Source organism: Sylvia atricapilla, chromosome 3, assembly GCF_009819655.1.
Source record: "Sylvia atricapilla isolate bSylAtr1 chromosome 3, bSylAtr1.pri, whole genome shotgun sequence".
In the NCBI taxonomy this organism is placed as follows: Eukaryota; Metazoa; Chordata; class Aves; order Passeriformes; family Sylviidae; genus Sylvia; species Sylvia atricapilla.
In genome coordinates this window covers 58,360,644-58,386,131 of record NC_089142.1, presented here as the reverse complement: position 1 = coordinate 58,386,131, position 25,488 = coordinate 58,360,644, and the positions used below count along the sequence as shown (strand labels likewise).

Here is a 25,488-nt window from a genome sequence, read left to right as displayed (position 1 = left end):
TCAACATTAATTGCTCTGTTTCTATAAAGCTGGACTGCCATTTATCTCTTTTTGTGTTAGAAAATAAACCTATAAAATAGAGTATAATCATATGAAGTGTGACATACCTGGGGTTAAAATACTGGAAACTGGCAGTTTTTAATGTGAAGAATACATCCCCATATGATTCTATTACCATGTAGGTATTTTTATCAGAAAACTTTAAAAATATTTAGCAAGATGTTTGAGAACAACAGGTTTGATCAGCTGGCTGGGTAAACTCACTAAAATTCCTTATGCTAGAGGTTTGTTATCAGTGAGGGTGATGAAGTGTATGTATAGTAAAAGCAGTGATGGAAGTAACTTGCAGCAGTTGAAATGCTAAACTGTTCATGTCTCCTGGTGAGCTTTCTTATTTGCTCATGAAATTGGAACCATTGGATATTGCAGTGCACAGGGATGGACTAAAAAGCAGACTAATGGAGGAGCTGTTACTAAGGTTGCAAAAGAAGGATTTCAGCAACTAAACCACAAAATTTGCTGTCTTCTCAGAAGCTTTGTGCCTGGTTACTTATCTGATGTACTGGTGTGATAATCATACAGACCTCTTCTAGGTCAGAGGAACTGTACCATGGAACTGGTTGGATCCATGGGTCAAACCACCCTCGTTTTGGGTCATGTTAGGAGAGGTACTATGATGCTAGGAAAAGTGAAATGGCAAGCTTCTGATTGTACCAGATGCTTCAATTTGAAAGCAGGCTTTAGGAAAGAAATTCACTAGTCAAATACTAGAGACATACTGAAAATATCAGAGACATCTGATCTACTAATTTTTATTTGAATGATGACAGTAGCACAAGCCTCAGTATTAAAAATTGGGAAAATGGGATCATGAGAGGGAGAAGCATGGTGAAAAGCATATATTTAAATGAGTGACACAAATTAAATTCATGTTTTGTAAGGTCATGGTAAAAGAGAGCAAATAAAACTCAGTGTTAAAGTGCCAGCTCATTTTCTTTGCTTATGACTCAGAATATGGTCAGGAAAGCTGGAGAGTGGAGAAAAAACATAGAAGCAAATAGTCGCTTGATGAAGAAATTCGAGGAGTCTAGAGCAGAACTGGAGAAAGTAATACAGATTGCCAATTGTTGCTTAAAAGAAAAAGGAAATCCTGAAGAACTTCTCAGGAAACATAGTGTGAGTAAATTCTCTGAACTTCTTCATGGAAATTTTTGCATGCATGACATAAAAGCCTACTTGATTCTAAAACTGATGTGGATTTCTTGTGCATGTAGAAGTCATACACATGAGACCAAACTAATACTAATACTGAAAAACAAAAAGGAAAATGATCAGCTCACTTACTGATGTAAGATTGGATGTAAGCAACCAGAAGGTGAAAAAACTTAGGATGGGCTTTTGAGTAGAACCATTGAGAGTTTGTCAGAATAGTGTTCTACCTCACACATCCACTGCTCTTTTTTCTTTTAGATTAGTATCTGTTTCTGTATTATAACCATAACTTATGCATGTAGCTTTGAAATGTATTCTTGTTAAAATATCATCTCAGTGTGCTGGCTGAGAATAAATTAATTTGGTGGACTTTTAATGGCTTAGTGGAATAGGTATTTCCTTTTTTCAAACATCAGTTCTTTAACGGTGCAGAAGTAACATTGAAACTTAGAGAGTATATTAAGGAATTTTATATTGGCATATCAATATCCAGCTTCATCTACTCACTTTCTGCTTTCACTTTAGGAATTTTTTAACCAGTTGGATCAGAGAGTCCTAAATGCCTTTCTGAAAGCATGTGATGAACTTACTGATATCCTCCCAGAACAAGAGCAACACAGCCTGCAGGAAGCTGTAAGGAAACTCCATAGGCAGTGGAAGGTGAGTGAATGACATCTCTGGATCTTGTCAATCTTAGTTTTGGAAAGTTTCTGTATGACTTACGTATTAAAATAAATTAACATGAAAGAAAACAAAGTAATTTTTATTATTTGGCTTCTCATACAATTGGAAAGAAGGGGGAAAATGTATTTTATAATATTAAAATCCTCTACACCTACAAATAGCCTCTTGAAAAAAGCCCTGTTAAGTAAATTCAAGAAATGTGAGAAATTAATTATGAAATGTTATTTTTCCCCTGCTACAGCCATAACGATACCTGTCTGGAGAATAGGCGCAAGCATTTTTCCCTTTATGCTGATGCTGGATAATTACAGTTACTTTCCTGACCAAACAAACAAATTTTGTAAGACATTAGGCCATCAGCCTAAATTGTGTTTTCTGCCAAAGACTCTAACAACTGAACTAATTTTGCTCACCAGCTATGGAATTTTTTGCCTGCTACAGCATGTTGCTGGTCCAAATTGGAGTGATGAGAGGTCTCACTAGCAGGCAGGCAGAAACCTCTGCAAGCAGTTTTGAATACTATTTTATACAGAAAATATTTGCTATGTCTTGCCAAGAATGAAGATGTCTCTGTAACGTGCCTTATTCACACACATTTTGGCCACAACTTAAGACCTTTTGGTAAACCTAAGAGATTGGTAACAAAGTGAACATGGACAAACCCCATATCTCTTCATGAACATGTATGTTTTCTTTTTCTATGTTAATCAGGTTTTAGACTGTTTATTTGTAGCAAATTTACACTGGAGTACTGAGAGTAGTGTTTTATCTCTGGGGGTGTGTAGGATCTTCAAACAGAAGCCCCATATCATTTGATCCACTTGAAAATTGAAGTACAGAAAAGCAAGTTCCTGGTGACAGTGGAGGAGTGCAAAGCTGAACTAGCTCGACAGAACAAGGTGTTATCAAGAGAAGGCAATGAAAGAATGATCAAGGAACACATGGTATGAGTTCCATGGCTCCTCCATGGGGGCATTTACAGAAATACATTTCAATGTCAATTATAAACAGAAGTCCTGAATAACTCTTCAGCCACCAAACTCTTTGTGTCCAGCTTATGTCTGATAAATTCTTGAGGTCTTTAACAAAAAATTATTTTAATTTAGTACTTTATGAAAAATATATAGATATGCTTTGTGATTTTTTCCAGTTTCTATTTCTATTGAATTTTCTGCTTTCTCTCCCATCAGTTGTTCTTTGGTGATAAGGGATCTTACCACCTGTGTGAGAAAAGGCTACAACGGATGGAAGAACTCTGCCAAAAACTGCCAGTTTCTGATCCAGTGAGGGGTACATTGGAAAGCAGCCATCGAATCCTGAAGGATCTGAAATCCCAGATAGACAGCACATACATGAAGCTAACAGAGCACTCGGACACCTGGAAGGGCTATAAGAGCAGGTGTCACCTCAATTCATACCTGGGTCTTGCAGAGTCTCATGCATCGTCGCTCCTCTGTGTGTCATCATAGATCAATACCATGGAAGAAATAATAATATGACGTTAGCTTCAAGTAGATAACTGTACTTTGTGTAGTAATTCCACAAATTGTAGTGAGACTTCTAGAGTATTTCATAATTTCTTACATACACTTAAGATGTTATTGTTTTGTGGTGGCAGTTTTTGTGTAACTTTTCTTTTTTTTTCCATTCTGTCGTGTCTTGTTTCAGGTTTTCTGAATTGGCAAGTTGGATTTCATCAACAGAAAGAGAGCTAAAGAAGATAAAGGAAAATGTTAATGATACTGCCAAATACAAACAGTGTAAAGCATCTGTGGGGGTGAGCCCTTTGCTTATAAAATTCTGCTCCAAAGTAGTGGAACTGTTTTCCTGCAGAGACCATAGTAACTCTGTTGATTTCTGGTATTCTTACAAACATTACCGGGAGAAAGTTGCACGTTACAGCAAAATGGGGCAGAAGTTCTTTTAATAATTTAGAGAGTGACAGGTCCGTTTCCCTCTATATTTAGAACAGTAAAAGCAGATAGAAAAAATATTTGTCCCTCATCTTATTGCACACAGAGTTAAAAGTGCTGCTAAAAAAAGCCCAAAAATTTCTGGATTGCAGGTTTTTGAATGGTCTTACATTTAATTACTTTCCTAACTTATATAAGGAAATCTTCTATTAAAAAAATCTCTTCTACAGTACTGTAACAGGGGAGGAAAAATATTCCACCATTTAGTTTCATACTGGTGACTAGTGTAACAGATTGATAGAATAGCTGAAGATTGAGATGATTAGTTAAATTAGTTTTAAGCAACAATTTATTGTGTAACTTGGGACTCAACCCTTCTTTCTGTTTTTTTAAAATTTCACATACTAGGAGCACCTACTTACTTCAGGTGTTAATGTGAAATTCATGAGCAGGTTATGAGTCTAAGTAAATGGAGAAACATTATTAGGATGACCTTGATAAAACTGATAGATCCTTAGCTTAATGGGTGCTTCTACTTCAAAAAGTCTGATTTACTCATGTAGTTTCAGTGCTGTCAACATCTCATCAGCACTGCCACAAAGATACAAATCAACTACAGGTTGAAAAAAGGTGTGGAAAAAAATTAAATAGGAAAAAAATTACACTAAACTTCATATTGCATGAAATTATATAAGTATTTGGGAAAGTCAGCGACTCAGATTTAAATTGCAATTGAAAAATATGGTCACTATATGGAAAACACATAAGTGGTGCCTGCCCTCTATCTATCTGTAAGTAAAAATGTTTGTGGAGGGGGAAACTACTCCACTACTAACTAAAGAACAGTCTAATTAGCAGTGGAATAGTCTGTGGAAGAAGTGCAAAATTCTAGCCATTGACTGAAACAGAATCTGATAGAGTATGCAGAGAGAAAAATACTACATTTCTAGTATTTCAAGCTAAAGAAAACCAGTGTGTTTAATCTTTGAACTGATGCCATGAATGTCAGTTATTGATGTACTTTGTTTGTTTGAAGAAAATATATATTTATTATTTTTTCTGTAGGAAATTAGGAAGCATATTCACAAGCATGGAGAAAATCACAGCTGGCTGAAATCTAGACTTGCTGTTTTGACTTCACAATGTCCTGAATTGGAGGCCAAGGAGACAGAGGATGAGCTTTTTAAACTTTCCGGTGACTTTAAGAGACTTCTAGATTTGCTGGCTGAGGTACAGTATGGAGGACACAAAAACTCTTGGATTACAGTGTCACATGAAATGACATCAGTTATGGCTTCACAAGCACAAGTTCCCTGTTGTTTTTCTAATTAATCTGCAAGCCTTCAGAAAGGAAAATTAATTTGTACTCCATGGATAGCAAAGCACTGAGAGTGGCAGGCAAAAAAACCCAAAGACATTATCATAGTGGATGTTTTTCCTTTGCAGAATTGGAAAGTAACAGAATAAATGTTTCTGCAGCCAAAATGTCCAATTTTTTTAGACTTTTACAACCAGTTTGTAGTGAACATTGTCAAAACCATGATGTATATCAGCTAATGGATAAAGAATTTCATTTTAATCATGATTTATTTATCTTTTGTGCTGAAATTAAGCACTATTTTGAGATCATTTCTGGTCATTGTGGATGTGTATTGCACCCTGAATTTGCAGGAAGAGGCTGCAGTTCTCTAAGGCCTGAATGAAAATGAGATACTCTAACTGCAGAAATCATGGGAAGTTTCTAACTTACAACATGCAAAACCTCTCAGAAACACAACCCTTGTGTTCTGCGGGCTCTCAGGGAACTTACTGCTTCACGGTTTATACAGTTAAAAGAAAAATCAGGTGAAACATAGAGCCTCTTGCACTTAAAATGTGGAATAGGCCAACTTGAAAGAAAAAAAAAAGAATTCAGGAGAGAGAGTTCAGACTTCAAATTTTATTGTTAATGTCAGTTCTTGTGGAGGCCTTATAGGGGTGTCAAATGTATAAAATTTCTAATTTCTATGCATTTACTGGAAGTTCTCTAAACTTCTGTGGCATGAAAACTGTTAGGAAAGTTTGGGCAAGAAATGTAATATCTATCTGACTGTAAACAGCTTAAGATACTGTCTTTTTTTTTTTTTTTTTTTGATTGGTTGGTTTTGGTTTTTTAGGAGTTTTTTGGGTTTTTTGGGGGTTTTTTTAGTTCTATGGAGGGTTATTTTTGGAGTTAAATAACTTTGGTTTTGTTTCCTCTAAAAGTCAGAACTGAAGATAAGTTAATAAGAGTAACTTAATGAGGGTAATATAAGAAAATAAGAGATCAAATCTATACTTGGTTTGAATCTAAAAGCATAATCTAAATGGCACTCTATATTGTAGTTAAGCAACTACTGATTCTTTGAAGTCTGAATACTACTGATAAAGCTTTTTAATCAGATGGATGAGACTGTTTAGACAAGGAGTGAAACTGGGTATTGGCAGAGTTTAGCAATAGTTTTGGAGACTAAAAACTAAATGTTTTTATAACAGAAAAGTAAATGGCTTGAGTTCAAATGACTCTCCAAAGTGAAAAGGAAAGAAACAGGAAAAAGAAAAGGATCTAGAATAGTTCATGGTTAAAACCTTGAAACACCAGAACCATATGAGGAAACGAGCCTGAGAGTCATCTATATGTATTTAGCTGAATCACACAAACAGAGAAGAACTTTCTGATGTGTTTAATGGATTCACCTCCTTCTTTATAAAATTTTGCAAGCTGAGTCTGGATACTGCACTACATGCATACTGTGGTCCAGGAAACCAGGGTAATTCAGCACTTCAGTGTATTCTTGATTCACCAAAACACTGCTCAAGGCAGTACAAATGGGAGCAAGATTTTTTTGCGTGTTGAGTAGTGCAAGTGTTTGGAATCTGGGTCAGCCTGCAAGGATAAGGAGAATGTGTTTTCTAAGTGATCAGCAATAAGTAGCTGTCACGGATGGCTATTTGTCATATGGCAGTGTAATAGGGAGTATGTTTGTACAAGGCAAAGGTCTCCCCAGTTACATCTTAAGCCTAAAGACACTTTTTTCAATGTAAAGTTGAAGGTATCAAATGCCGGAGACAAAAATGGTTTAAATATAACAAATATACCATGTGTTTGAAAATGTATTCCAAATATAAATGTACCCTCTAAAATATAGATGTGTCCTTCAACATGAAATACTTAAAGTTATCTGTGATGTTAGATTGAAAATACCTTAGGTGCTGTTGGAGACTGTGTCCAGTACAAAGAAGAAGTTAAAAGTGCAATTGAAGAGTTAATCAACAACTCTAAAGAAGTCCAAGCAGAGGCTGAAAAGATCCTGGATACAGAAAGTTTATTACAAGCTCAGCAACTACTGCTTCATCATCAGGTAGGGCAATTATTCATGTCCATATGCAATTAAAAAAAAAAAAATACTAATTTATGTAATTACAAAATTTTGTTATGTCCATTAATACAAGCCTTTATATTTAAACTTCAAAGAGTTATAAAGGAAAGAGTCCTATATGGCCTGGAATGATTTCTTTTAATGAAAAATGTTTTCAGTATATTTTACATGTTAATTGTCAATTTTTATTTCATATGGATTTTGGGGACAGAAAACACTGAAAAACAAGCTTCATTCACTTTAAATTTTGGGTGAGTGTACTCTGCAAATATGTAGACTCTCCCTTTTGACCTTTTCATAGCTTGAGTTCAGATTCAATCATGGTAAATTTGGCACAATTCTGGCTTTGGAAATTTCTCTATTCTAACAGTTTGATGTGGCCCCAACCCTAATATTGGAAGGAAGGTGTTGGTCTAGCCTTACCTCCTTCTCTGGATAGCTGTTTTTGTGACAGATGGGCCTCCATTCTGTAGGAGTAGAACAGGAGTTTTTTTTATGCACTGATAATGGATCAAAACATCTACAGGCTACAGTGATAATCAATGGTATGGCTTGTATACAGCAAGAACCATGCTATATGAAATCATACATCATGATTCAAGAATCATGCATACAGCAAGAATCAAGGCCAGATATGGGAAAATAACTTATTGAGCTGCTCAAAGCTAATGAGAAGAAGAAGAAAAAAATACTGACAGTGTTTGGGCATTATTTAAGTTTTTTATATTAACATCTATTTCTGTGGAATCAGACAGCTTAGTGTCTGACCAATCACTAATAAGTCTTACCTGTGTCCATCTAAACTCTTCAGTGTTTATAAACACTATTGTATATGTTAAGGTTTGTATTAATTCTTTAAATACTCTACATTCCTTTTCCATTTTAGGAGAGGTAGTAGAAATAGTGAACTTCTCTTTGAGTTCTTTTTCTTGTGGTAGGGAGGCAAAAACAGATTTTGACTTAGACTTGAAGGTACCTAGAGTAGAACTGAGCTAGCTGTAGGTTTACCTGGCAAGGCTGGCTGGATCAGGCATGTAGAGAGGTCAAGGCAAGGAGAAAGGATGTGTTCTTAGGAGTTTCTGATAGTGCTACAAATCAAAAGCACCTCCAGGATAGAGTCACACAACTTAGCCACATCCTGCTGCTCTCTGATAAGGTTGATGCATTGATTTGTTCAATCTGAGGCTTCAACCTGTGCCTCAGGAGTGCAGAGCCGACCTGGATCCAGTCATGAGGAATACATGCACCTGTGACTCCTGCTGCTCCTGGTTGAGCAACTGCTGCAGCTTCTGCTTTCTCAAATATGCTGTGAATAAGTGGCCACATTTTCACTCCTTTTCTCACTTGCAAATGCCACAAAAGGCAGCATTTGACATTTTGGAAGCTAGGGCATAAACTTGATTAGTATGAGACTCTGAAAAATACTTGCCCCAGTTTATCCCTTTGTGTGTTACTCTCATTGCATACCCCTGCAAAAAAAGAAAGGGTCTGCATCGTGCCAGCTTCCCAAAGGGGCTAAAAAGGCTAATCATTCCTGTTGGATGAATGCTTTCAGCAAAGGACAAGGAGACTCCGTGCAAAAAGGCAAGATGTGCAAAAGCAGATTTCCCAAGCCAAGCGGTTGCAGATTGAAGGTGGACTGCCCAGCACAGTACGAGAGGATTTACAAAAATTAGAGGGAACATTGGAGAACATGCAGCAGACTATGGAAAAACGGGAAGAGCAACTGCAGGTGGGTCTTTGGCTCATGGAAATAGGACCTCATGCTTACTTCTTCCTCAGTTTCTTTTCATAAACTTACTAAAACCCACATTTTTTTCAATGTCAAAAAGCTGGGCTCATTTTCCCTCCTCTGACTCTTGGTCCTTGGGGTTTTCATGATCAGTACTTCTGTGAAAACTTCTTAAATCTGTATACCTCTTAATTAATAAAGAATTAGCATTCTGTTTGGAAGTGTTTGAAAGTCCCTACTATTCAGTCATAATAGTTAACAGTTTTAAGTCATTCATCTATGAATTTATTTTTAGATGTGTCTTTCCTGTATCTTTTCTAAAGATGACATTGCTCTTTAGTTGAGTGTCCTTAGGCTGGGTATTAGGTTAATAACACCTGATGTGCAAATATAATCCTCACAACTACTGTGTGAAATACATGCTGTGATCCTAAATTTAAAGGAGAAAGTCACTGGGAAATCAAATGGATTTCTTCTGCTTGTTAACTAACCATGGGCTGAACTGGGATTAGAATTAATAGCTTCTTGCACCCATATATATTTCCTCTTTACATGTTTCTAAGCAGAATGTTAATCCAAAAGGCCACTATTCCATGCAAATCTTTAAAGTCACCAAAATTATTTCCCATGAGAAAACACAAAATGAGAAACACAATCAATAAACCTCAAATAACTTCTTAATATAAGCACTTACTATTAAAACACTTCTTTTTCCTCTAAAAATTCCCATATGTAAAGTCCTAATCTGTGCTTCAGAATCAAGAAAATAATTCTTTAAGCTGTCATAGTTCTTGTGACTGGTAATTGAATGCTGTAGGTTAATCAAAGTTCTACATTTGCAGGAAAGAGAAAATAGGTCCTTATGAGTGATTTTCCTGTGAGTAGGGGTTTTATTCTACCATTTTACTGTAATCTATTTCATTAAAGAACTTGAAAATCCTTCAGATATTTTTGACTACTTGTCACCCTAAGTCTCTGCATGTATTACTTTGGATTTCTCACAGGACATTCCAATATAAGATTTAAATATTCCTGGCAACTTAGAGAACAGTGCTTTTTAACACAGCTTAATATGAATCAGCAAACATTCAAGGAAAAAGTTTTATTTGGTTTAGAAGAGTTTCATCTACTCACTGTTGAGTAGATAGCTTCCCAGGAAAAAAATTTATGTCAAGACTTTTTCTTTTTTCCTTTTTCAGTAATGTAGAGGGAAAAATCTCATTTTCTCCCCTTTCATCTCTTTCTGTTCCTTCTTTGGTTTTGTTTGTCTGGTTTTTAGGTCACAATAAATAAATGGGAGCAGTTTGAAAGAGACAAAGAAACAGTAGTAAAATATCTCAATCAAGCAAGCTCTGTACTTGAACGCATCTTAAACTTTAGCAGTTTGGAGAGCCTCTCCTCAGAACTGGATCAGACAAAGGTACTGACTGTGTGAAATGCAGGAACTGAGGTATCTTTCTGCCTTGCCTGTCAACATGGGCTGAGTGTATTGTCTTCAATCCTTGCAAGGTTTCCCATTAATGTCGATGGAAATTGCATATACAGATGAGAGATTGCATAAACTTTTTGTAAGGTAAAATGTTATTTTGTGGAAAAAAACCCCAAAAAAACAAACCATGAAGGATTTCTCAAAGTCTGCATCTGAAGCATATGTATGAAAGTTAGTATTTTGCCATTTTATCCTCAATAACCATCTGTGCTGGTAATCCACTGTTGAACACTTGCATATCAACATTATTAGGGTGCACTTTGGCAAGGTTGTGTGGAATGTGACAAATAGCACTCCTAGCCCTGAGAAGAAAAAGGAGAGATGTCTACCCCATGGACAAAAGTCATAACATGCCATTTGCCCTTAGTAACACACAATTATCCTGGCCCATTTTATTTACTACTACAGAAGTAATAATAGTGTTTGTTTTTCCTGAGTGCCATGTTTTATACACTGCTGTTAACCGTTGATGAAGCCAATAATAAATTTTACCTCTCTTGATTATGCTCAGCATTGATTGTTCTGCTGTGTGGGTTTAATGTCTGTGACAAAAAATAATTGCTAAACAAATTGAAAATATAAAATATGAGGTACTGCAAAAACCACTTGGTAAATGGTGGGATCTAAAAATTAAGTAAAGATGTATACCATCTTCTGCAATGCAGAAATAAATTTCTTGAAGAGCTATGGAAGAGACTTTGTTTTTTGAGTTAAAAATCTTTTGCACATACAGCATCCCTTGATAAATTTAACTCAATCTAGTTTGCTCAAATGGACTTGTCTTAAATGCAACATGAAATGAATTTTCTTCAGAGATTGTTTTTATGTATTTACATATTCAGAATATACATGTAAGACACGGGTACTTTTTCCAACCATAAACATTGAGGAAAAATACTTTTTGTGTGAATATATGAAACTCTATAGTTGTATTAACACATCTTGCATCCTTACAGGAACTTTCTAAACAAACTGAAGCAATGGCAGTACAGGCTGAGAATTTGGTGAAGAATTCCTCTGAGATACAGCTTGGTTCAAAGAACAAGCAGTCCCTTCAGCATCAGGCAAAATCAATCCAAGAACAAGTGAAAAAAGTGGAAGTTACTCTTGAAGAAGAGTATGTTCTTAACAAGTCCTAATATTTATTCTTCACTATAAGATTGTATCAGATTTCTAGAATACCTTGTCAGCATTTTGTGTTGTCTCATCAACTCTGTCATTTACTGCTTGCCCTGGCATAGTAACCAAGTTATGGTACCAAATATGTCAAAAGAGTGTGTGCAAACAAATTATTTTCTTTTAATTATATGTAGTTTATAAAGGCTAGTTACATTTAATGTGTCACTTATCTTTAAGCCCGAGTCTTGTGAAGGAGGGATAATTGAGCTCATTCTTGAGGTACCGGACTCTTTTGGAAAGAAAAATCTCAGTTGAAAGTATTAGAGCAGCCCATTTACTACATTTGCCTCATTTTTCAGTATTCCATTTTCTCTTTAGGAGTGTCAAGAAGTGCCTTCGTCTTAGCTGAATACCCAGATTGTATTTCATGGGCAATATCAAAAGCTGCTTCTGCTGCCAAAAAACACAAAGGCATCATTTTGCAGATTTTGTTTAAAAATGAAAGGTTTAAACTCCAAGGAAAGCTTGATAAATATTTGTAGCTTTTTTGTATTTGTAAAAAATCCTTCCCTTCTCTCAAGTGAGTAGTTCAGTTATTGAACTTGTTACTCAAATTCAGAATGTTGCTATACTCATTTTATCCCTATACAGATAGATTTGTAGGTATGTATGAAATCAACATTTATCTAGTGCATACATTAGATCTGATACACAAGTCTTAGATACCCATGCCATTTATATTTTGTCTTACTGGAATTACTCTCTAGAATAATTTGCTGTATAAGATTAAGCAGGTACTATCACCTCAAACGGGATATGAGCAAACAGCAATGCCCAAATAATTGGGGTTTTTTCCTAATTATGACCACTGTCATGCTAATCTGATTTTAATTTAGTGCCATTTTCTTCAGGATGTGAAATAACAGCTATGAAGCAGAATAACTAGCCTGTGCAACAAATGGGGGTCTGACCCTTTTTGTAATGCTTTCTCCAACATGAAGTGCTAGAGTGATATGCAGTCAAATTCTATCATCTCTTACTGAATACTTCACACGTAATTTTCTCCACTATTAGAGAGAAAACTAGTGTGATTTTTCAATCTAAGAAATTTACCCTTCCAGCAATGAATATTTGCTTTTTAAATAAAGTGATATATTTTTAAATGAAACTCATCATTGATATACACTTTCAATGTAGATGTGAAATAGGTTTTCCTTGAATGTATGGATTGTGCAGAATGTCTGTGGTAGTGTGACAGAGAATCAAAAGCTAAATACCTTCTGTTAAAGATGCAAATACATACAACTATCTATAGAGTATCTACAGAACTCATAGTAAGTGTGTAAAAGTTATATTTTAACTTGCATCATCAGTAAAAATGTTGGCGTAAAGTGAAGTTATTCCAAAGTCATAAGTTACATAGTATGTCAGTGAACAGGAAGAGGAGAGAAAAGTTTGAGCAGCTCTCCAGAGTCAGCAACTGTGGCAGTTTAGCCCATCTGTTTTTCAAGGAGATCATGCAGAGCTGTGCAGGGTGTTTGGGATTATATTCTTTACAATCTGTGGCTTTCTTAAAGAAATTCTAACGAAGGCATGCAACAGCAGTTGTGCCACTGATTTGGTCCCTGGATTCTGATTTCCAGCTGTATTTTCATGAGCTGAACTTGAGTGAAATATTTTTGCACATTGTTTTCCTAAAAATAACTTGAATTTGCATACACTCTTATCAGTAAATGGCTGTTGACATTCTTTTTTTTTTTTTTTTTTTATTTTGAAAATAAATAAGAAAAACTAAAAGGGCCAACTTTTACATTTTTAGGCTACATCTTTTCTTAAAGCTTCCTCTAGCTTTAATGAGGGGGGAAAAGTTAAAAACTTTTTACCATGGAATGGTTTTTAGGCTATATTTAGAAGGAAAATGTATTTTGAAATTTTGTAATATTCAAACTTTTATGATGAAGCTTTAATATTTTCAGTGAAATAGAAAATGTGTGTTTTGCAAGCTGTGTGCAGGGCCTACATTAGCACTGGTTTCAGTTACTTGAAAAGAGCAGAAACTTGTATACTGGAAGTTAATGCTGCTAGGCTTTGCATAATGGCTATCTTACTTGTGATAAAAAAAGGTGCTTTGTTTGCAATCCTAGACATAGAAAAATCAGTCATAATCTGTCTCTGTTTAACATACCTGTAATGTAAAACTACTACTCTGAGGGAGTTGAGTCGCATTTGTTGTTGATTCTTTGGCTTGATATGGAATCATTGCTACAGCAAACACAGACTTCCTATAAGAGGGGGAGATTGCTGTTACAAAAAACGAGATCAATAAAGCAGTCAAGCACTGGTGACTGTGTGTATGTCCACATTTCACTGGTTTTAATCATTCTGGTCTGGGGACTAAATTATGAACATCTATGCACTCAGTTATGTAAATATTTAGATTTCTGATGTAATCATCATTCCATATTATATCAGAGAAATTTCATCCTGTTGATGTTCCTTTTCCTTTCTCTTCCCACTACGATGAGATTATTGTACAGCTGATGAATAAAGCTGTACTTTCTTTTACACTTTGATGTCCCCTCTATCGCTAATGCATTTGTTTGACTTTTGATGTATGGTCTAAGAGAGAATTTAGATGCACAACCAATCCTTTAAAATGAGAACTTTTTAAAAGGACCCTCCTATAGATTGAATAATTTCCATTTTTATTTTGGCAAGAATTTGGGCAGCTTCATTATATTAAACTGTTTATTCTCTCTAATTGATTTGGTTAATTTTAGTATTAAAAGCATGGAAATGGTGAAAAACAAGTGGGATCATTTTGGCAGTAATTTTGAAGCTCTGTCCATATGGATAGCTGAACAAGAAAAAGAACTGGAAACTTTGGAAACATCATCATCTCCTTTGGACATACAGATCAGCCAAATCAAGGTGATTAGTTCTTATTATGTTTAGTATTAAAAGCCCATTTAGCTTTTATTTTGCTAGAGGCCAAATGCGAGAAGAGACATCTTACATGTTTCAAAAGTACCATGATGAATTGATGGGATATTTTGTACATGAATATACCAAACAGTAAGGTCTTACATAAACTAAAGGAAAATTCTCACAGGCTGCCTTCTCTTTCAATGTTTAGTTTGCATATATGAAGTCTGTGTGTGTATGGTCAAAACCATAATTTATACCCTTCTCATTTTTTGAGTACTCTCAACAAAATAGCTACATAAATAGAAGTTGAAGGTTTTTTAAAAAATATACAACAGCTAGTGGCTATAGAACTTGATATTAATCTTGCAGGCTAAAGTTATAATTTGATTTATGTATCTTTTATGCTGAATTAATAAAGAAACAAATGCTCTTGGTAGCTTGAAAACCTACATAACAATTACTGTGATTGTATTTGCACTGTTTTCAGTTCTGTGTACATTCCTGTAGTTAACACAGTGGTTTAGTTTCAAATGGCTGACTGAGGTGCATGTTGTCTCCAAGCATTGCATTTCAAGGGCTGACTTCGTATCCTTACACAAATGAAAACGCACCTTCTCTGCCTGGAGTGGCATGTTTCTAAGGGTACAAAGTTTTTCAATAAGCAGTGCACATTGCCATTTTCTTTTTTCTATGACCTATTTTTTCTTCAACAAGGGGGCACAGGTGTGCAGCTGCTTACAGACCAGTTTGACACTATATCCAAAGAATCCTATTAGGCACTTGTTTCATGTGACAGACAGAGTTTATCACAGATTTTTCCTGTTAATTTGTTCACAACTTTACAAAGACTAAATAAATAAAATCTCTTGACTTCGTCATTGAAGAACAAAACAGTGCTTGAATTCTTGCTTCATCACCACCGCAATTCAAAACCAGTTTCCTTATGAAATAATATGTATGCAATTATTCCACTGGCATATATTATTAAGTGTTGTGTTGCTTTTCAGTAATTAGTGGACAGGATTCCATTGTTTAAGACAGAAAATAAGTGCATCAAATGACGCTAATATTGCATTACAGCATGTCAGTTCTTGTCTGTCTAAATTGTGCCTTCTTAAGCCCTACTGACCTATTCCAACCAAGTTCCCAGAAAGATTGTTCTGTATTATAGATGCAGATAAGCAGTGATTTTTAAACTGCATTGGAAGTTTCTGAAAATTCCATCATAGTTCTAACACATTTAAACACCATGGTCAGCAGATGATGTTCATGAACACCTGAGTGAACAGACATAAAACAGAAAATCCTCCACATAAGGAATCAGGTACATCATTGTACCTCAGGTGAACTAATGAGCTTTATGAGCTGTGATGTGTGCAACAAGTCATCTCACCTCCAGTGCATGGACATAGCTGGAGATCTGCTTCAGCAGCAGTGCTTTGTGCCTGATTTTGAAAAATTTGTTATGCTTTGTTGTGAGTTTCCTGATGAGCTACTCTGTGTCACAACACTAATCAACATACTTAGCATACATAATTTCTACTACACATTAGCGCAAGGAACATTCATTGGACATAAGGTAAAAAATAGAGTGCACCCTGACACTTTTGGCTGACCAGATGAAAAGCCTGGGGTCAGCTGAATGTAGTTATCCTACACTGTAATGGTAATATTCTACTTTTGGTGGTGCTGATTGCAAAGCCCCAGTGACTTCAGCAGAGCCAGATTTTCACCTACACATTTCTCTGAAATTCCTGGTGGAACAAAATGACAGTTATCACAAGTAGTTACCATTGGTGGCAGACTCAGTGTGAGTTTGAAAGCCTCAATTATCCACCTTCTTTTATGTAACTGAGTGAATTTAACAGAATAGCGTAGGAGTGAGAAAGCACTGCCTCATTTGTATCTGCTGCATTGTTAGATAATTTCAGCTTCAGGGCTGCAAATCCAGTATTTTTCCTCAGCAACATGTTCTCATGCAAAAAAAAATGTATTTTATAATCCAAATTAATTCAGAATATATTGCATAAAGAGAAACTATAAATTCTTACAGCGCCACATTTTTTTCTGACAGTCACCCTGCTAATTTTTGACTGAATGTTGCAGTAAGCCACTCCTGAGCTTTATAATGGCTTTATAAGAAAGAGCCCATATTTTTATCGCAATTATATTAGAAGTTGGGCACTACCTGTGCTTTGAGAGTGCATTTTCAAGGAAGTTTTTGGTTGCTTTCATGTACATACGTATCTTAACTTTTTTTAATTTGAGAATGCTATTGCCTACTTCAGTTTCAAAGAACTCTCTTGGAGCTTTCAAATCTCTTCCAATGGGTTTTTGCCATTGCTTTTGAGAACTCTGTGAACATGATGCATCAGCAGTAATTTAAGAAAAAAAACCTAACCTGTTGTGAAAAAAAGCTTACTGCCAAGCTCATTGGTGCCAACTGAATAAATAGCCACTGAATGTGAAACACTATAAGTTTCTTTTTTGGATGATGTATCTACTGAGTTTGCCTCTGATTTGCAATAAGTACAAAATAATAGAAGACAGTTGCTGTCATGCAGATGCTGAAATGTAAAGGCAGTGCAAGTTTCTCTTTATGCGTTTAATAACTGAGGCACAGGACAGATAAAAAAAACACACCCTTGTTTCCTATTTATACTGTAATGTGGTTCTTTATTTAATCTTCTGCCTGAGGGCACATTCACCCTAACTTATGATCTAATTAAATATATCCTTTATTATACTGTAGTATTTTAAGTTAGAAAATGAAAACAACCTCTACTGTTTTCTAATCATGGCTTGTTTTATTTGGTAAGTGCTTGAAAACCTATTAAACATAACTAACTGGCTGTTAGGGTTCAACTCCCTGACAATACTTTTTCAGTGACACAGTCATGTTTTTCCATCTTCTGTTTATTTTTAATATTAAAGAGAATTGTGTACTACTTTCTTGTGGCATAAGAGATGCTAAAATATGAACCATCATGTCTGCTTGAAAATATGCACCTCAGCCAGTTCTAATTACTCTTCATACACGCTGGTTCTAGGGCAGTCTGTATTTTAAACCTTATTCAGTGATAGTTTTAAAAAGAAAAAGGGTATTTACAGGTCATATTAAAAAATTTGGTAGACTTTGGAACAGCTAGTTATTTCAAGTGGTCAATGAACTCTCCTCCACATAATTTTTTTGATGAAGGATGTTTGTAGCACAGAGAAAAAAATTAGAAAATATTGTTCTAATAATTAAAAGCTTTTTTTTTAATCTTTTTGCCACTGCTTTACATTTAGGTTATTAGTAAAGAGATAGATGGTAAAATAACTGGAATCTCAAATCTAGAAGAGGAAGCCAAGTCTTTTTCCCAGTTTGTCACCTCTGGAGAACATGCACGTATTAAAGCCAAACTGACTCAGGTCAAAAGGTATTGGGAAGAACTAAGAGATCATGCACAGAGACTGGAAGGAACAATCACAGGGAATGCATCAGCACAGCAGAAGTATGAAGAAAGTCTTAAACAGGTAGACTATGAAAAATCTAATGGATTGTTTGCAGCAATTTATAGAATAACACTATATTTTTCTAAAATTGACTATAAAATGCATATTATAGCAGGATGAACTAAAATAAATAAGTGGATTTTTAAGGTAATTGCAAGACCTAAATTTGTGTTTTGAATTACCTAAAAGCAGCTTCAGAAAAACAGTAAAATATACACACACAAAAAAATTATGTTGTTTTCTAGAAAGCCTATGTGATTCTCCTGGATATTGCACTATGGAGTAGAAGAATTCATACTTCTTACAAACACTTTTAACTTCATCCTTTGGTTGATAGAAGGTTGTGAAGAAAATAATTTCAATATTATTGCCCCAGCTGGGAGGAACTGAGCACTGTTAGCATCTTTTAACTTGAAAAGGCACTCAGCATTACAAAGGGTTAGGATATAAAATCCTCTTAGCAGCAAACATTTAGAAGATGTTAGTTAAATAATCATTTATGTAATTCTTGCTGGTTTTAGCTTCTGGTTTGCCTTTTTTTTTATAGATGCAGCAGTCAGTGTCTGAATTTGAAGCTAAGCTAGCTGAGCCTCTCACATCGTGCTCTTCAGCAGCAGCAACGTACGCAGCCCTTCAGGATTGCACGGTGAGCATGTAGCCAGTGCTCCTGAGTCCGGGGACACGGTGCCACGCTGGCCTCCTTACAGAAAGGCCAGGAACCCCAGACCAGGGGCTGCCTGATGCCACACAGCTCAAGGTGAAGGCAAGAGGAGGCAAGGGCTGCCTGTCTTTGTGGGCAGCCTCAGGGAAGGCTTAAGTACTTCCTCAGTATTTCTTGTCACCGTTTCAGACAGGATTGGAAAGTTTCTTCCCCAGTCTAGGGAGAAAGAAGGCCTTTCAGGTGATGGGTTTTAACTTTATGCATCTAAAACATTACGAAAAACGGGAGATAAGAAACAAGTCTGTTAGACATTTTTCCACCAAGGTTTTCATGAAACTTGGATCTTGGTATATCTTTGGAAGTAGTTTTTCTTGGGCAATGAAGATACTGGACAGAGTTTCAACTTAGAAACTTTTATCTGTGATGCTAGGAGTCCATGGGTATTTGGATATTTGGTTCAATCCATCACAAAAGGAAAACAATTATTGGATTGGTATTCAAACTACAAATAATCCCATCTCAGGGAATTTGGTGTAGTATTTTTGTTTTTAAGTTCTGATATATTTTTTGGACAATAATCATAGCCTTTCTTTCTAAGAAAATATTACAAAAAAATTTAGTCATGTTATCCTTGCAGTAAAATGCATATAATGTCTTCTGAACTTAGTGATTAGTAACTGCTTGCAAAGGATGTTTTCAAGGGGGACCTCACTTGTCTGCTTCAAAAAAGCTTGATACTAGTTGAGGAAAAATATTTTGTATCTGGGGAATTTATTTAGTAGCATTTCTAATCACCATTTTTATTTACTTTTATACATTATGAATATCCTGAGTATGTTGTTATAATAGGTCTTGTTCTCTTTAGGAAATCATGATGATTAAATATCTTGATGTGAAATTATAAGCAGCTTGTTCCTGTATAGTTCACATTTCCTCCTATATATGATTTCTTGTAATGATAACAATTGCTATTGTTGTTACTATTGCACACCTGTGAGTTGGAACTTTCGTGATCTTAAATCTGTTTCATTTTGTGCTTTTCTAACTCACTGTACTACATTTCAATCATTTTCATATGGGCTACTCTCCCAGCTTTCTAGAAACAGCAACACTGGAAAACGTAGTTAACATTAGACATCATTTCTATGAAAAGGACCTTTAGTTAATGCTGATGGCAGTTCCAAGTAACTCTTCCTTACTTCTGCCATGTTGTGACATTAGCTGCAAGTCTAGCAGCCCTCACCTGTTGGAGTGAGGCTTTGAGTTTACTCTACATAAATTAGAGCAACTCTTACACGGTGAGAGAACCTCAAGCTTTTCCCTGAATTTGCACCTTTATCCTACTTGGATGACGCTTTGTCAGCAGGTCCATTCAGGAGATCTGACTCATTTGTTGCAGAGTTTTTTCCCTTTAGCACCGTTCCTAGGGCAAAACTCCTTTTGCCACTACAGTCTAGTTCATTGGTATGCTGGGAACACCTAAGGTGGACCTGAGCAATATCCAAGCTATGAAGTGACCTCATGATCTGACAGACGTAACATTGCTTCAAACTTATAAGTAGAACTTGAGATTTTTTCCCTCCATTGCTACCATAACTCTGTTATTTATCTATATGACTTCTGTTTCTTTTACATGTTTACTAGGACCTTTGTCATACTGTGGAAAAACTGAGCAACCCTCTGGCCTCTCTCTCAGCCGGTGTCCGAAAGGTGGCCAGCAAAGAAAAAGCTGCTCAAGAGGTCACAGCATTACAGCAGAAATATGAAAAAGTGCTAGAAAGTGCTAAGGAGAAGCAGAGCTTATTAGAGAATCTTCTGGCTCAGTGGCAGAAGTGAGTAAACTCTTAAATCTGTTGTGATGGACACAGAGACCTTCCTGGGCTCAGTGTGTGAGGCTAAGAGGAGGACTTGGTAACTCTAGGTTTTGATTTTGCTAGGCAGGAGAAGGAGCTGTCTGCCTTCCTGGCCTGGTTGGAGGGGTGTGAAGCTGCAGGCAGGCCTTCAGAGCAGTATGTTTCTGCTGACAGAATTAAGCTGGAAGGTGAACTGCAGGCACTGCAGGTATGTTTCAATTGAAATATTGTCTTCCTTCATTTTCTGGTGAATTTCTGTGTCTTTTAAAGGAAGGAATTGCTCAATTATAGTCTGACAAGTCAAATGATTCTGGGCTTTGCAAATCTTCTAGGAGGTATTACATTATCCCTTGCAATTGCTCAGTGACTTTACCACTACCTTTAACTATAATATGCCAGCTAAAGAAAAAAAATAAAATAAAGGTGCCTTGGTATATTCTATTATTTGTCAAGGAAGGACATCAGTCTGCTTGTTAGAATATCCTTTCTCTAGAGAAATTCCTTTATTAGGCAATTAGGCAATACTTCTTTTTTCTTTTTTTTTTTTTTTTTCTTTTTTTTTCATGTGAGAAAAGGTTCTCAGATGAAAAAATGCTTGGAGGTTTTGAAAGCACAGTGGAAGGCTGCTTTCTAATTTTTTTTTCAAACACAAGACTGTCATCCTGCGCTAAATTATGGCTTTGATGTTTTTCCATTTGCTTTTAGATTAATATGAAGCAGTTGGCCAAATGTAACATCTTTTAAGCCTTCTTTGAAGCCAATAGTCCAAGCTGTCAGTTTTAAATATTACTGAAGAAAAGGACGATTAATTGAGGGGTTGGGGTTTGTTTCTGCTTTTGTTGTAGAGGTTTTTTTGTTTGTTTGGGGATTTTGCTGTTTGGTTGCTTGTTATTTTATTTGTTTGTGGGTATTTGGTGTTTTTTTTGGGAGGGAGGCATTGGGTTTGTTTTTGTTTGGGGGCTTTTTTAAAATGTTTTTCTTTGTTTGGTCCATTTTGCAACATTTTCCTGACAATCCTCTTGCTACACATAAAATCTGTTGCAAAACATGGTGTCAATTTTAGCCACTGCCATCACATAGTAGAGCTGTATGGAAAAGTCACACTTTGTCCTAAAGAGGAGAAAAATACCAACTTTGATGAATCCCTACTCAATTTAGCTTTCTGAGAGGTGTTGAGAGGTTTCTGCTTGTCTCGATAGTCCTCAATTTCTCCAAGGATTTGACTGTGCTCATTGACTTGACTCAAAGTACTGTACTGGAAATCTGTAGCTGTTTTTTTGTTAGTTTTTGTTATTTTGCATAATGATCTAAAAGCTTTTCATTCCATTGTTATCCCAGGATTTGCGAGCAGACATTGAGTCCCATACTTCAGTCTATGAGAGCCTTTTACAGTTAAATGAGTCACTATTTCCAACAGCTTCAAAGCAGTGTGTGAAAACAATAAAAGAAAAATTTGAAGACCTGGATGGAAGGTGGAAAGCTTTACCACAAATTGTTGATAAAAGGTTTGTGCTTCAGAGTGGTTTTTACATGTTAAAGTTACCAATATCCAGATGAGGAAGCCCAATCCCAAACCGTATTTTTTACAGTATTACCAGAAGGAAGACAAAGGTTTGAGATCAATACCAATCCCTGAATTCCCAGGAATGGGGGGTGGAGAATCCCACACATTTATGATGCTGTCTTGTTGACACACACTCCCCCTATTTTTTGGTAGAAGAGTCTGTTTGAAGGAGTGTGGGGCAGGAAATTAAGGCAGTCTTGCATTTCCTCAGTTACAATTTCCCAAGTAAATGCCGAAATCTCTAATAATCTGATCTTGGTTGTTTCAGTTATATGCTTTATCTTGTGCAAAGTCACACTATTGTATTTTTAAACTCACTTTGAAATTCTAATTTGCCATGAATACTATAAATGCTCAGTTGTTAGGCTGCTGGCTCAGGTTAAGCTCAGAAAAACTGTGTCCTTTATTTCAAACTGTATGTTAGCTTATATTTAGATTTTAATTCTTTCCATAATGAACACACATATTTTAATATTTGTAATGTAGCTTAAATAATAGATCCTGATCAATGCTGTAATCTTCTAGGTGCTTTGTCAATATGATTGTTTTACAATATAATGATCTTCTACATGTTGAAAATTAGGTAGAGAAATTTCTAAGGGAAATGGGAAGGTAAATGACAAGATCTTTTCTAAGGGCAAGGTTTAGACTTGGTGCTTAGGTACTTAGTTCTGCTGGGTACTCCTCTGGACACATTCTTCCTTTGAATTGTGTTCCTCTTATCAGACTTTATCCTTGCTTACTTTTGTGGAAGTTGAACATAAAATTCCTCAACCCTAGCCTAAATTCGTGAGACTCTTACCTTAATTCAGTGTATCAGGTGGTAGGCAAGAATTGCTATGACTGAAAATCAAAGTTTAGCTTCCATCAATAATGTTGTCTTTGCTGGGATTACACCCATAAAGAAAATTTGAAGAACTTACTTTTTTTTTTTTGAGACACCTCTAACAGTTGGTATAAATAAAAGAGTGGGAACAGGAAAGATCCAAAGGTGTTTTCAAATGTTATGTTATTCCCCAGAATTAAAAAATCAATATGGCAAACTAAAGTATTATTTCCTACTTTCCTTGCATCTGGCATTAATTTTAATGCTGACCAGTCAGCTGTGGGTTTGATTATGGGAAGTGACTAAATTGCATCAAGTGCTTTCATATTTACATCTGACATTCTATAGGATCAACTTCCTTCAATCACTTGTTGCTGAGCATGGGCAGTTTGATGAGCTCCTGCTCAGGTTTTCAGACTGGATTAAGCAATTTCTTGCTGAACTACAAGCCACTTCAGAGATAAACACAGCTGATCAACAACTAGCTGCATCTCACAATAAGGTAAACTTTTGGATGTAAATATTAAAGACAGAAAAATTGTACAGTGCATTTGGCTAAGTACTTGTCTAGAGCTAGCAAGTAATATATTTGTTTGAAAACCAATATAATGTTGCAGTCACATACAGACTTCTGTTATTTGACAATTTTAAAGCAAAATTGTAACACTGAACTATTCCTACTGAAAACCCCTCAGTAATGTTTGTTTCACTCATAAGTTTAGTACTACAATGTTTCCTGAGTTCTTGATTTGAAGAAGAAAGTCAGACCTATTTTCTTTCTTTCCCATAGAACCACTCGATGGAAGTTGAAAGTAAGAAACAGGAATTACAAAGTCTGAAGGAGCATGTAGAGAAGTTGGGTTCTTTCAGCAGCCCAGAGGACCAGCAGACATTGCAGGGAAAGACTGAAGATTGCTTTCAGATCTTCCAGGAGGCAAGTCAAATAACCAGCCAAAGACAGGATGCCCTGGATCAGCTGCGAGTATTCCTGGAGCTCCATAATGCTGCCTCAGGAGTTCTCCACCAGCTGAGGCAGACAGTGGAGAAAACAGGAAATATGGATAAAGCTAAATCTGAATTCCTGCTGAAGGAATTAAATGGCGTTATTAAGGATCTTAACAAGTTGGAATCTGATGCTGTCAGTTTGGATGGTTCCCTTACTAAGGCTCAATATCACCTGAAGCACAGCATTTCTGGGCAGAGGACCTCCTGCAGGGCTATGGTGGATAACCTGGGTGTGGAACTGGAGGCAGTTCAAAACCTGCTGGGAACCAAACAAAGTGAGGCAGAAGCCCTTGGTGCCTTGCAAAGATCTTTCATGGAGCGTAAAGAACAGTTACTAAAGAGCATTGAAGATACTGAAGAAAAGGCTGACAAGGAGGGCCTGAAGGAGACAACACTACAAGCCTTCCAGCAAAGGTAAAAACATTGGCACTTTTACACTTGATTGCAATCTCTAGACCTTTTATGATTTATTGGAGGCATGTGTGTGTTTTCTGCCTGGGTACTTTATTTCTTGCCAAGTGTATGTATCTACTTAATAAAATTTTGTAAATAAATGAAATATTTGGATGCACAAAACACTAAGCAGGTCCTGCTAATCTTTTATATTGAAAGAACAGTCATGAAAGTCTACACCTCAAGAAAATATTTTGTCCAAATGAATCTAAGATCCAAACAGCTATTAGAAATCCCATATAACATAACTATCCCTACATTGCAGAACTGAAGATTGTACATGGAATGATGAAATTAAAAACACTTACTGTAATGCAGTATTAATCTAAATATATATTTCCAGATGACTGTTTGAGGGGGAGGTATGTATATATCTCTATATGACTTTATAGCAGTATATGTATCAGAAAAATCACATGCTGAGCCTAGTTCTAACAGAAAAAAAAATCCTATATTGTAGGAAATAGAAGAAAGAGGGAGTTTTATGCACAGTAATGCTAAGAACAGCTGTTTCATGCTTGCTTTCTCCTTTCTCTTGCAAAATAATAATAACAATAAAAAAAAAAAAAAAAAAAAAAAAAAAAGGGAAAGATGAGTAAATTTGAAACCGCTCTTTTAACTTGCAGATTGAGGATCTTTAACCAGTTAGAGGAAGAACTGAATTCTCACCATCATGAACTCCAGTGGCTCATGGACAAAGCAAAACAAATAGCCCAAAAAGATGTCACACTTGCTCCTGAGAGTGACAAAGAGATAAATCGCTTAGAGTCTCTGTGGAAGGATACCAAGAAAGCTATACAAGAAAAGTAAGTAGATCTTCAGTTTAAGCTAAGAAAGGAGAAGATGGGGAAAGAGACCATAATTATTCCATGTATCTTCTTGCTATATAAGTTACAGTGAAAAACAGGGCTTGTAGGTTAAATACTTAGTAGAGGATGAAAACACATTGTTAACAAGAATATTTGTACCAGTTGTACTTACACTGTTAATAAAGCCACGGATAGGTCCTCAGTGCAGTATGACAGATATACATTCTATTACATACATGTTATACTGCATGTTATTGTTTTCTGAAAGATAAGAATTCTCCACTGGATTTTTGCTGTCATTCTAGCTGGCACATATTCTCCTTCTAGCACAAATTTTCACTGCT

At 35.9% G+C, this 25,488-nt stretch overlaps 1 protein-coding gene across 1 annotated transcript in view; it reads left to right on the top strand.

Moving 5' to 3' along the window:
- SYNE1 (spectrin repeat containing nuclear envelope protein 1) overlaps positions 1–25,488 on the top strand; it is a 286,213-nt gene that overhangs the window by 87,729 nt on the left and 172,996 nt on the right. The window contains exons 21-39 of the mRNA XM_066315491.1: positions 1,012–1,176; positions 1,738–1,872; positions 2,682–2,840; positions 3,087–3,295; positions 3,565–3,673; positions 4,875–5,039; positions 7,022–7,189; positions 8,763–8,939; positions 10,219–10,359; positions 11,385–11,545; positions 14,328–14,478; positions 17,767–17,994; positions 18,521–18,619; positions 20,279–20,466; positions 20,572–20,695; positions 21,826–21,992; positions 23,226–23,379; positions 23,668–24,296; positions 24,962–25,141. Coding sequence (XP_066171588.1) covers positions 1,012–1,176; positions 1,738–1,872; positions 2,682–2,840; positions 3,087–3,295; positions 3,565–3,673; positions 4,875–5,039; positions 7,022–7,189; positions 8,763–8,939; positions 10,219–10,359; positions 11,385–11,545; positions 14,328–14,478; positions 17,767–17,994; positions 18,521–18,619; positions 20,279–20,466; positions 20,572–20,695; positions 21,826–21,992; positions 23,226–23,379; positions 23,668–24,296; positions 24,962–25,141 — 3,509 coding nt within the window. The remainder of the gene's footprint in view (positions 1–1,011; positions 1,177–1,737; positions 1,873–2,681; positions 2,841–3,086; positions 3,296–3,564; positions 3,674–4,874; positions 5,040–7,021; positions 7,190–8,762; positions 8,940–10,218; positions 10,360–11,384; positions 11,546–14,327; positions 14,479–17,766; positions 17,995–18,520; positions 18,620–20,278; positions 20,467–20,571; positions 20,696–21,825; positions 21,993–23,225; positions 23,380–23,667; positions 24,297–24,961; positions 25,142–25,488) is intronic.